Source organism: Sinocyclocheilus anshuiensis, unplaced genomic scaffold (genome assembly GCF_001515605.1).
Source record: "Sinocyclocheilus anshuiensis isolate Anshui unplaced genomic scaffold, SAMN03320099.WGS_v1.1 scaffold283, whole genome shotgun sequence".
Lineage (NCBI taxonomy): Eukaryota > Metazoa > Chordata > Actinopteri > Cypriniformes > Cyprinidae > Sinocyclocheilus > Sinocyclocheilus anshuiensis.
This window is the reverse complement of record NW_015549605.1, coordinates 5,947,259-5,959,222: the sequence shown is the minus strand read 5'-3', so window position 1 is coordinate 5,959,222 and position 11,964 is coordinate 5,947,259. Positions and strand designations below refer to the sequence as shown.

General features: G+C 40.9%; 1 protein-coding gene across 1 annotated transcript in view; it reads right to left on the bottom strand.

Annotated features, from left to right (window-relative positions):
* Positions 1 to 11,914, bottom strand: part of LOC107658752 (potassium voltage-gated channel subfamily C member 2-like) — a 44,399-nt gene extending 32,485 nt beyond the window's left edge. Inside the window, exon 1 of the mRNA XM_016447400.1 lies at positions 11,146 to 11,914. Coding sequence (XP_016302886.1) covers positions 11,146 to 11,700 — 555 coding nt within the window. The 5' untranslated portion in view covers positions 11,701 to 11,914. The remainder of the gene's footprint in view (positions 1 to 11,145) is intronic.
* Positions 11,915 to 11,964: the final 50 nt, after the last annotated feature.

Below are 11,964 nucleotides of genomic sequence, written 5' to 3'. Positions count from 1 at the left end.
TCTTTACATTTATGTTGAAAGCTGAAGCTCGCGATTATGGAAAGGGGCGTTACATTTCCGACGCATGCTTGTGGTATTCGGCCAATCACAATGCACTGGGTCAGCTGGCCAATCAGAGCAGTCTGTGCTTGTCGGAAGGAGGGGCTTTGTAGAAAACTATGCGTTTGAGAGAGGCGGGGCATAGAAGAACTACAATAATGTACAGTATTTGAAAAATAATGTGTTTTTTGAACATTAAAGCATGTCAACATATTTCTGTTACACCAAATACACAAAATAATGATCTTTAAAATAGCATCATGTGACCCCTTTAACTAAATTAAATCAACATTTGGTGTGACCATCTTTTGTGTTTAAAGCAGCTTTTGCCCTCAGTGCACTTGTGCATAGTTTCTCAGGTAGCTTTGCAGGTACGTCTCTTGAAACATCTTGGAGACGTTGCCACAGTTCTTCTGGTTTTAGATTTTGGTCTGTCTCAGTTTGTTATGTTTCTTCGTGTGATTCCAGACAGACTGGATGATGATGAGATCAGATCTCTGTGTGGAGCACTGGCTGCTGTCAGACAAAAATCTCACTGGATTATTACAATTAATGGCAAAATGAATGTTTGGAAATGGAAACTGATATTTCCTACTGACACTACAGCAAAAGATAGAAATAACTGACTTAAACCATTTTTTAGCTGCATGGTGAAAATACTAATGTTCTATTAAATTTGGCCACCACTGTATAAAGTATTTATAAAAAGATGCATGACTTTAGTGTGCAAATGCATCATTTCTCAGTGTTGATCTGGCTGTTATAATTGCATTAGAAAGCATAAATGTAAACATGTAGAGATTTTGCTACACCATTGTATATTTCCATGGATTCGAGTGGGTTTGCACACACAAAGAAACATGAACTAACACAAAAATGTTGTATAGAGAAGTGCAAACAATCATTACCATATGCTTATAAGTCAATCTTTTGCTGAATGCCATAAAATGACTACAAAATTACTCATACTGCGATAATATTTTGGAAATACCACCTATTCCTGCCTCGTTCTTTCACAACATGAAACATTATTAAACACTCGAATCCTTTCAGTCGCAGGTTGACGCGCTGTCAAAGCAGATCTATTGCAAAAACAAAAAAGGTTTTCCTCCATTATTGCTAAAATATTAGTAGAGCGGCTTTGTTTTCAGTGTCATCTAAAGGCGAACGTAGGCGAGTATGTGTGATACGGGCTGATTGGAGTCTGTATGTACATTCAGCATCTGTACAACAGCACAAAAACAAAGTTTGATTTGCTATTTAATCAGTGATTAGTGAAAGCAGTGAGTGTGTGTGTGTGTGTGTGTGCAGGACTCCAGACTGCGACCATTTTTTCTACCTGTGCGACTAAATATTGTGTGCGGTTGCGCTGGCATGACCACCACGTTGTTCAACTCAGTCATAAGCGCTGCCATTTCTGTTGCACATGAGAAACATCAAACGGCAAACGAAATTGAAAGCATATCGAAACCACGCTACTCGTTTGAACTGCGCAGCGCTTCGAGTGTAGATTCTGGTTTATACTCGCCGCTTCAGCACGAGCGCGAAGGTGCGCGCAGCAAAAATGAAGAATATTGAGGAAACGATGGATGATTTTCAAGCTAAAGTAAAATAAAAGACCGCTTCTTAAACCAGAGAGGGAGAAGATGTTGGTATTCTTGTGGGGAAAAAAAACATGCAAGCACTGTCACCATCAGCAAGTTTAGTTTTACATTTCTTTTTGTTTTCATTTTGAAAAGCTTGTTATCTTTGCCGTTTACCTCATGTTACGCTATGGCTCTCTTTTATTATTTTTTTTATTTGATTCCTCAGTGTTTGTTAAACTTTCTTTAATTTATTAGTCGGTATATAATACAGCATGTGGTGTTTGCCATGCCTCATCTTATTCATTTTTGTTAATAAACGTTTTTTTATTACCAAATCATGTGCTCGTGCGACCAACTGAGAAAGTTAGTCGCAAAAGAGCGACCAGTGGGAAGAATGAGTCTAGAGCCCTGGTGGGCGGGTGGGGGTGTGTGTGTATGTGTGATTGGCCCCGGTGGTCTGAACGGCTTCATTAGGCCCGTGTTACTCTTTTGAAGCCACGGACCAGCTCGGAGGAGGACTTGAAAGCAGTTTGTGCAAATACAGGAAAAAGCCAGCAGTGCAATTATCACAACACAAAAGACAGTCGTGCATTTCAGACCGGCCGAAATGAGCTCGCTAATGCATGTGTGCGAGATTCAAACGAGCTCGACATGAAAGCCAGATCCAGCGGTACGTGAAACGGTGGCGTCGGCGGCCTGTTTAACAAGGCAACCTGTGTTGGGCTTAATTTCTCCAGCAAACACATCTCTCACACAGCGGTTCGCAATGTCCTCCCGTCAGCCACGAGAAAGACAGATCTGTAATTACTGTCTCGCACTAAAAATGACACGCAGAGGCTATAAACGGTGCACTTTGAGGAAGATGCTAATGTTGGACTTTGGACTGAAAACACTGGTCAGTGTTGGACACACGTCACATGCATGCATGTTTGTTTATGTGCTAGTTAAAAAACTACTGCTACTAATTTAATGCTGGTTAATGCAACAAAAAAAGTACCACTGGGAAACATGGAAGGTTTTTCTGGAAGGTGAACATGACCTTCAGCCTCCACATCCTGGTCAAAAAGCCTCCTCAATAGTGTGCCAACAGGGTTTTAACCAACTGCAAACTTGCAATGAATATATTTTGATGTGAAATGCCCAATTCTGTCATCATTTACTGACACTCATGTCATTCCAAACCTGTATGTTTCTTCTGTGGAAGAACAAAGATGATGTTTTGAAAAACCTTGTGTTTTGTCAATGGGATCCAATGTTGTTTGGACTCCAAAGATCGTCAAAATATCTTCAAAATAGAAGTCATACATTCATTTTTGGGTGAACTGTTCCTTTAAGGCTCTCACTACATTTTCTTGTTAATTATTCAATTATACTCTGATATGCGTCACATTATGGTACAAAAATGGGTTGCAAATGCTGTTTCATGTTGCCTTCAACATAAAAACTGAGCCAAGCAACAATTTACAGACATTTTAGATGCAAAATAACTTCATCAATAACACCAACTCAAGGTTGTTTGGACCTCAACGGTCTTCAAAATATCTTCTTTGTGTCCCTCAGAAGAACAAAAGTCATACAGGTTTAGAACATCATTTTTAGGTGATTCGCCAAACCAAACCGAAAGTCTCAAAAGTCAAACCATAAACGTCTCACCTTACATTTTCTCATGAATTATTCTATTTCATTCAGATATGTCACATTATGGCACAAAAAAATTGCCTTAAATAATAAAGCCATGCAACAATTTATGGACATTTTAGATGCACAGTGACTTCAACATCATCATCGCCAACTCAAGGCTTGTTCTCAATGTTGTTTGAACCTCAACGTTCTTCAAAATATCTTCTTTCTGTACCACAGAACAACAAAAGTCATGCAAGTTTGATTGTAATTTTTGGGTGAACTGTTCCTTTAAAGGGGTCCTATTATGCTCTTTTACAAAGTCTTGATTTTGTTTTGGGGGTGTACTAGAACATGCTCTCATGCTTGGTGGTTCGAAAAACACATAATTTTTCACATAATTTACATGATTAAAATACCTTTCTCCCCAGCCTGGCACAAACAGCTCGATTAGTTCCGACTTTGATGAAGGCCCGCCTTCCGAAAAACAAAATGTGTTGTGATTGATTAGCTGTCCCAGTGCGTTGTGATTGGCGAACAGCTTAGACAGTGTTTCATTACTGCCACGCCCCTTGCTCCGTCTTTCAACAAAAACTTTTGGGCGAATCCGGCACGGTACTCCCTCGTGTTGTGGAAGCTGTCCTCAGTAAAATGCGCAGCACACAATAGCAAATTGGGGTGATAATGCTCAGGAACAGAGTAAAAAAAAAACGCTGTAGTCCAAACGAGCCGTTCGTTGTAGTTCTTGAAAAGGGATTTTTAAAAAACAAAATATCTCCCTTTGGGGGAGATTGACACATTGACACATTTTAGATGCACAATCATTCATCATCATCATCAATAACCCCAACTCAAGGTTGTTTGGACCTCAGTCATCAAAATATCTTCATGTCCCACAGAAGAATAAAAGTCATGTAGGTTTGGATCATTTTGGAACTGTTTCTTTAAATCTCACCCTACATTTTCTTGTAAATTATTCTGTTTTACTCAGATATACGTCACATTACAGCACAACATGGCCTTTAACATGAAAACATGAGCCAAGCAACAATTTATATTTAACATTCCTCAACAAAATATCTTCTTTGTGTCCCGCAGATAAGAACAAGTCAGACAGGGTTGAAACGTCATTTTTGGGTGAACTGTTCCTTTAAGACTCTCACTACCTTTTTTTCTTGTTAAGAATTCTGTTTCAATCTGACATTCATGAGTCATGACATTCTGACATTGGTGCAAAAATGGGTAGCAAATGCCATCTAATGTTGAAAAACTGAGCCAAGCAACAATTTATAGACATTAGGCTGTCAAATTTTTTTTCGAATATTCGTCGAATAATTTTTTTTTTTTTTAAATCCACATTCGAATGCAAAAACGTTGCATTCGAATTTTAGGTCTGCGTCAGCCATCAGGCAGCCTTATCAGTGGCGCACGAGATGTGACGACGATGTAAGTGTCATTGATTGCATTTGAATGCTTTTGTTAGCCTGTCCAGTTGAACCCACTAGATGTGGCGCTGCTACGTTGTTCATTCATATTGCAGAAAACGAGAGCATCAGTGTGGAGATTGTGTCGTTTACGTCAAAACTGAAACCAAGCCGTTCACACAGAACACATATTTATCACATTTTCTAGAGGGACATCTATGATCTATCAGCGTTGCACTCGCGTCTGGCACAAGAGAGCGGCATGTTTAGAAAGCCATGTAAAATTAATGCAAGTTCAACTTATAAAAAACATGTCTCAAGACTTTATGGCGGTTTTTCCCCATCCCAATCTCGCTCATGTTTTTAAATGAAGAAAGTAGCCTACTCTTTGTGATTGGTGTTCGGTCCTTTGTATTAAACTATACATACATGCATGGTGCTGTTTTTTTTCACTCTAAAAAATGCTGGGTTGTTTCAATGGACTAACCCAACCGTTGGGTTCAATTTTTACATTAAATTTTTAACCCAAAAGTTGGGCTAGTCCATATTTGACCCAAAGTTGGGTTGAAACAACCCAGCATTTTTTAGAGTGTTCGCTAATTGTTTAAGCAACTTTATTAATTATATATGATTTATAAACATTATTTTAAACATAATGCACTTTTTTTTCCAAAGATAGTCGTGTTATTTTATTACGCTTTGAAGAAACGTGCATAATATTTTGTGCGATGCACCCTCTTGTGGCCTCAGGAGAGAAGGCAAAAGCTTTTTTTCCCCTAACTGAAATTATGCCTTTTAAATTCGAATATAGTTCGAATTTTGATAATATTTAAGTAGAAAATTCTAATTTAGTTTTTCAGTCATTTTGACAGCCCTAATAGACACATTTTAGATGCACTATGACATCATCATCACAAACTCAAGACTTGTTCTCAAAGTTGTTTGGACCTCAATGTTTTCAAAATATCCCAAAGAAAAAAAAAATCACACAGGTTTGGATCATTTTAAGGTGAATTTTCTACATCTTTAGTTAATTATTCTGTTTCACACAGACATGTGTCATACTATGGTTAAAAAATGGGTTTCAAATGATGTTTCATGTTAGCTTAAAAAATAAAGAAATAAAGAAATAAAAAAGCCATTTTTGTGTGAACTGCTCCTTTAAGTTCGGAATAATTAGGATTCTTAATGTTTTTGAAAGAAGTCTCGTCTGCTCACCAAGACTACATTTATTTGACGAAAATACAGTAAAAACAGTCAAATTGTGAAATATTATTACAATTTCAAATATCTGTTTTCTATGTGAATATATTGTAAAATGTAATTTATTCCTGTGATGTGAAGCTGAATTTTCAGCATCATTACTCCAGTCTTCAGTGTCACATGATCCTTCAGAAATCCTTCTAATTCACACTATGAAATTTTAAATTGTAACATTTAACAAAATGAATTTTTACTGTACTTTTGATCCAGTAAATGCAGTCTTGGTGAGCAGAAGAGACTTCTTTTAAAAAATTAACCATTTTCATCCCATTATGGAGCAAAAATGGCTAGTTAATATTGTGTTTACAAAGACATTTTGCTTCATCATCATTACCATCAACTCAAGGCTTGTTCTCAAAAGATCATGTTTCATTACTGTAATTGCACACGGACAATAACATCCCACGAAGACGCCCACAGCCTCAACACACGCGAAACTCGACAAGATAATCAGCGCTCACTGACTGATCTAAAGAAATGACTGACAGCAAAGTTTAAGCTGCAAGACACCGGCTGCCAGCATCAGCGTTCAGATCATCCGTGCCTACATAAACACACACACGTTCTGTTATGACCGTGTTTATTCTTCCAGCGTGTGAATCATCCACACACCACAATGTGTCATACACACTCGTTTCAAACGGCACCAGAGGAAAGGAGCAGACGCACAAAGCACGCGCAGGCTTCGCACTCGACTGGATTTCTGAAATCAATCGCTGCTCTGAATGAACACGGGCGTCCGATGAGCGATAAGGTCGCCATGGAAACCGTCTCGGCGCAGCATCCTCAGACGTGCGCCAGTGTTAACCTCTTAAGTGGCAAGGGCACACGCGGCATCAAAACACACGTCAACATGATCACAGCGTCAAACCCTCCGCTGCATAAACAGATAGATAGATGGATGGATGAAACCAGACTGAAGGCATCATGGGAGCACAATGATGCAAACTAGGAGCTGCATGGTGAATTCTGGGAAATGTGTGCTGGTTAATAACATACGTGTTATAAGAACATTGCAAGAACCATAATCTGTGAGTCTGTTTGTGCCAAGGTCACAGTTTCTGCTCATTAAAAATGGAGTTAGCAGACTCTTCGTTTAGAGGAACAATTAATTATTGATTAGATCCACAAGAGCACATCGCCCCCTCGTTTGGTCCACCTCTGCAGGTAAAAACAATTCAATCAACCAACATTGGACCAGTTAACCCATTTCTGATGTGTGCATTCACTGACCACAGACCAGCTGGAGAATTACCCACCATTAAAGGAAAAGTTCACCCAACATGACAATCACCCTCAGGTCATCCAAGATGTAGATGAGTTTGTTTCTTCATCAGATTTGGAGAAATGTAGCATTCCACCACTTGCCCACCAATGGATCCTCTGCAGTGAATGGGTGCCGTCAGAATGAGTCCAAACAGCTGATAAAAACATCAGAATAATCCACAAGTAATCCACACTCCAGTCCATCAGTTAATGTCTTGAGAAGACAAAAGCTGCATGTTTGTGAAAAACAGATTCATTAATACGTTTTTAACTTCAAATAATTGCTTGCCAAAATCTGAATCTAATCCATAATAACGCTTCCTCCAGTGAAAAAGTCCATCTCCTCTTGTCTCTCACATCATAATCTAACCACATTTGTTTAAAACTTTTTTGGCTTGTAAATGGTGTTCGATCTGTGCAGATTTCTCTCCTGATTCAGACGAGACGACTTTTTCACTGGAGAAAGCAATATGGAGGAAATTGATGGACTGGAGTGGTGTGAATTACTTGTGGATTATTGTGATGTTTTTATCAGCTGTCTGGACTCTCATTCTGACGGCACCCATTCACTGCAGAGGATCCATCGGTGAGCAAGTGATTCACATGATCCTTCAGAAATCCTTCTAATTCACACTATGAAATTTTAAATTGTAACATTTAACAAAATGAATTTTTACTGTACTTTTGATCCAGTAAATGCAGTCTTGGTGAGCAGAAGAGACTTCTTTTAAAAAATTAACCATTTTCATCCCATTATGGAGCAAAAATGGCTAGTTAATATTGTGTTTACAAAGACATTTTGCTTCATCATCATTACCATCAACTCAAGGCTTGTTCTCAAAAGATCATGTTTCATTACTGTAATTGCACACGGACAATAACATCCCACGAAGACGCCCACAGCCTCAACACACGCGAAACTCGACAAGATAATCAGCGCTCACTGACTGATCTAAAGAAATGACTGACAGCAAAGTTTAAGCTGCAAGACACCGGCTGCCAGCATCAGCGTTCAGATCATCCGTGCCTACATAAACACACACACGTTCTGTTATGACCGTGTTTATTCTTCCAGCGTGTGAATCATCCACACACCACAATGTGTCATACACACTCGTTTCAAACGGCACCAGAGGAAAGGAGCAGACGCACAAAGCACGCGCAGGCTTCGCACTCGACTGGATTTCTGAAATCAATCGCTGCTCTGAATGAACACGGGCGTCCGATGAGCGATAAGGTCGCCATGGAAACCGTCTCGGCGCAGCATCCTCAGACGTGCGCCAGTGTTAACCTCTTAAGTGGCAAGGGCACACGCGGCATCAAAACACACGTCAACATGATCACAGCGTCAAACCCTCCGCTGCATAAACAGATAGATAGATGGATGGATGAAACCAGACTGAAGGCATCATGGGAGCACAATGATGCAAACTAGGAGCTGCATGGTGAATTCTGGGAAATGTGTGCTGGTTAATAACATACGTGTTATAAGAACATTGCAAGAACCATAATCTGTGAGTCTGTTTGTGCCAAGGTCACAGTTTCTGCTCATTAAAAATGGAGTTAGCAGACTCTTCGTTTAGAGGAACAATTAATTATTGATTAGATCCACAAGAGCACATCGCCCCCTCGTTTGGTCCACCTCTGCAGGTAAAAACAATTCAATCAACCAACATTGGACCAGTTCTGATGTGTGTGATGTGTGCATTCACTGACCACAGACCAGCTGGAGAATTACCCACCATTAAAGGAAAAGCATGACAATCATGACAATCACCCTCAGGTCATCCAAGATGTAGATGAGTTTGTTTCTTCATCAGATTTGGAGAAATGTAGCATTCCACCACTTGCCCACCAATGGATCCTCTGCAGTGAATGGGTGCCGTCAGAATGAGTCCAAACAGCTGATAAAAACATCAGAATAATCCACAAGTAATCCACACTCCAGTCCATCAGTTAATGTCTTGAGAAGACAAAAGCTGCATGTTTGTGAAAAACAGATTCATTAATACGTTTTTAACTTCAAATAATTGCTTGCCAAAATCTGAATCTAATCCATAATAACGCTTCCTCCAGTGAAAAAGTCCATCTCCTCTTGTCTCTCACATCATAATCTAACCACATTTGTTTAAAACTTTTTTGGCTTGTAAATGGTGTTCGATCTGTGCAGATTTCTCTCCTGATTCAGACGAGACGACTTTTTCACTGGAGAAAGCAATATGGAGGAAATTGATGGACTGGAGTGGTGTGAATTACTTGTGGATTATTGTGATGTTTTTATCAGCTGTCTGGACTCTCATTCTGACGGCACCCATTCACTGCAGAGGATCCATTGATGAGCAAGGGATGGAATGCTACATTTCTCCAGATCTGATGAAGAAACAAACTCATCTACATCTTGGATGACTTGAGGGTGAGGACATTATCAGCAAATGTTCATTTTTGGGTGAACTGCTCCTTTAATGTGAAGACCAGTCTCTCTTTGGAGTAAACTGCCGTTGTTTCTCTAAATAAAACTAGCATTTTCAAAAAGAAACCACTTCCATTTCAAATATGATGGTAAAATGTATTTAATAAAATGAGTAACAACAACAAAAACAAGAATTTTAAACTAAAACACACACTAGTGATAGCAGATTTCTATCTCATTGGCCTGCATATAATCAGAGCAACAACAAAAAAAAAAAACCATTACTCAGTCAGAAACCAAAGCAGCACAAAGAAAAAGGTCTTTAAAATTTGATATGGCTGATCTCTGCAGTGCATCTGAATTTGCCTGCAACAATCTCAATAATTAATCTTTTTCTTTTCCACTGATGTTAACAGCCTCCTCCAACCAATCGTTTAATTAAAAACATTTCAAATGGCGACTAATGCAAAATAACCTCTATTACGCTTTCTCTGAGTTGTGTCACATAAGTGTGGGAGGGCTGCGATTCTTTTCTCTCCCTCGATCAGGCCAAATTTACCCAAGGCTGCTTTAACAGAGGATAAAAATGCCTTCACTGAAGAAGTTGACTGTTCTGGACACCTGTTACCAATGCATATCTTTAGATGAAGAACACTCATGCATGCGCGGTCTGTAATGTGTTTGCCAAGTCGGTCTTGATTTGATCTTAATATGTGACACCTGCCTCTCCAATGGTTAGACCAGTGGTTCCCAATCCTGGTCCTGGAGAACCCCCAACACTGCACGCTTTTGGTGTCTCTCTTATCTGACACTCACATTTGAGGTCTTGGAGTCTTCACTAATGAGCTGATGAGTTGAATCAGGTGTGTTTAAATAGGGAGACATCTAAAATGTGCAGTGTTGGGGGTTCTCCAGGACCAGGATTGGGAACCACTGGGTTAGACCATTACGCACTGGTTTAGATGCATGCACAAGAACTTAATAACACTCACATTTCATCAAGTTTTAACACATTTTGATAAGACTCTCTCATCTCTACATTAACTAGCATGCACGGGAATTTAAACACGAAACATACTTATCTACACGCATACATATGCATAAGTGCATAGTTTTTGCGTTGTATGGAAACGCAAGCGTTTAGAAACGCACTGGTTTAGATGCATGCACAAGCACTTAGTAACACTCACACTTCAAGTTTTAACGCATTTTTGATGAGACTCTCTCATCACACGTCTCCAGCACGTTTACTAGTATACACAGGAATTTAAATACGAAACAGACTTGTCTACGCGCGCATGCGTGAGTTTTGGCGTTTTTTTGGAAACGCACTGGTTTAGCTGCATGCACAAGCACTTAGTAACACAAAACTTGATGAAATGTTGATCGCATTTAACGCATTTTACTAGTATGCACGGAAACTTAAACACAAAACAGACTTGTCTGCACGCATGCATGAGTTTTGGTGTTGTTTGGAAGCGCAAGCGCGTAAAGGAGACGCGCGTAACCGTTTGGCGACTCCGCGCTGCGCTCTTACCCGAGCGGCTCTGGAGGAGTACGGGTCCTCAAACAGGTTCCAGATGACCGGCTGCCACTTTCTCCACCTGCTGCCGGTACCGTCCGCGGACACCACGTCCTCGATGCCAAGCCGCTTGCCGTACTCGTCGTCCTCGTCGTTGTCCACGTTCATCTCGAACACCTCCAGCGCTTCCTCGGCATCCCGGTGCTGTCGGTAGGTCATCCAGCAGCACGGCTCCACGTCCGTCTCATCGATTCCCCAGAAGGACAGCTCCTCCTCGAACAGCGGCCCGCACACGTCCGCCGGGCAGTGCAGCTTACCGGTCCGGTAATAGTTGAGCACGTAGGCAAAGACGCCTGGGTGCCGGTCGAAGAAATACTCGTTGCTGCGCGCGTTGTACTCGATGAAGCCCGGGACTTGTTGCAGCTGGTCCAGAACCGACCCGAGGTCCGACTCTGAGGCGAGCAGGGCCAGACGCGTGCCCGGCAGGGTCTTCAACGTGGTCCGGTAGGTTTCGTGCCTCGTGCCCCCGACGTTGAGGATCACCCTCTCGTGATCGTCGAACTTGCCCATCTCTCAGAGTGAGACATGACGCGAGGGGAGTAACGTTACTCTACGGTGCTGCTGTGGCAAAGCTGGAGTACTCCAATAGTTCGCGAACAGCCTCATTGAAGTGAAGGATCGAACCGAACGCTTCGCTTTATTCGCGGCGAGCGAGACAAACCGAGCTCAAGCGGACAGGTGAAAGAAAGCAGCAGCTCTTTCTTCTATCGATTCATCATCATCACCTGCGGCTCGCGCTTCGGAGCAACAAGAGCAAGCTCGCTTTCTCTCTCT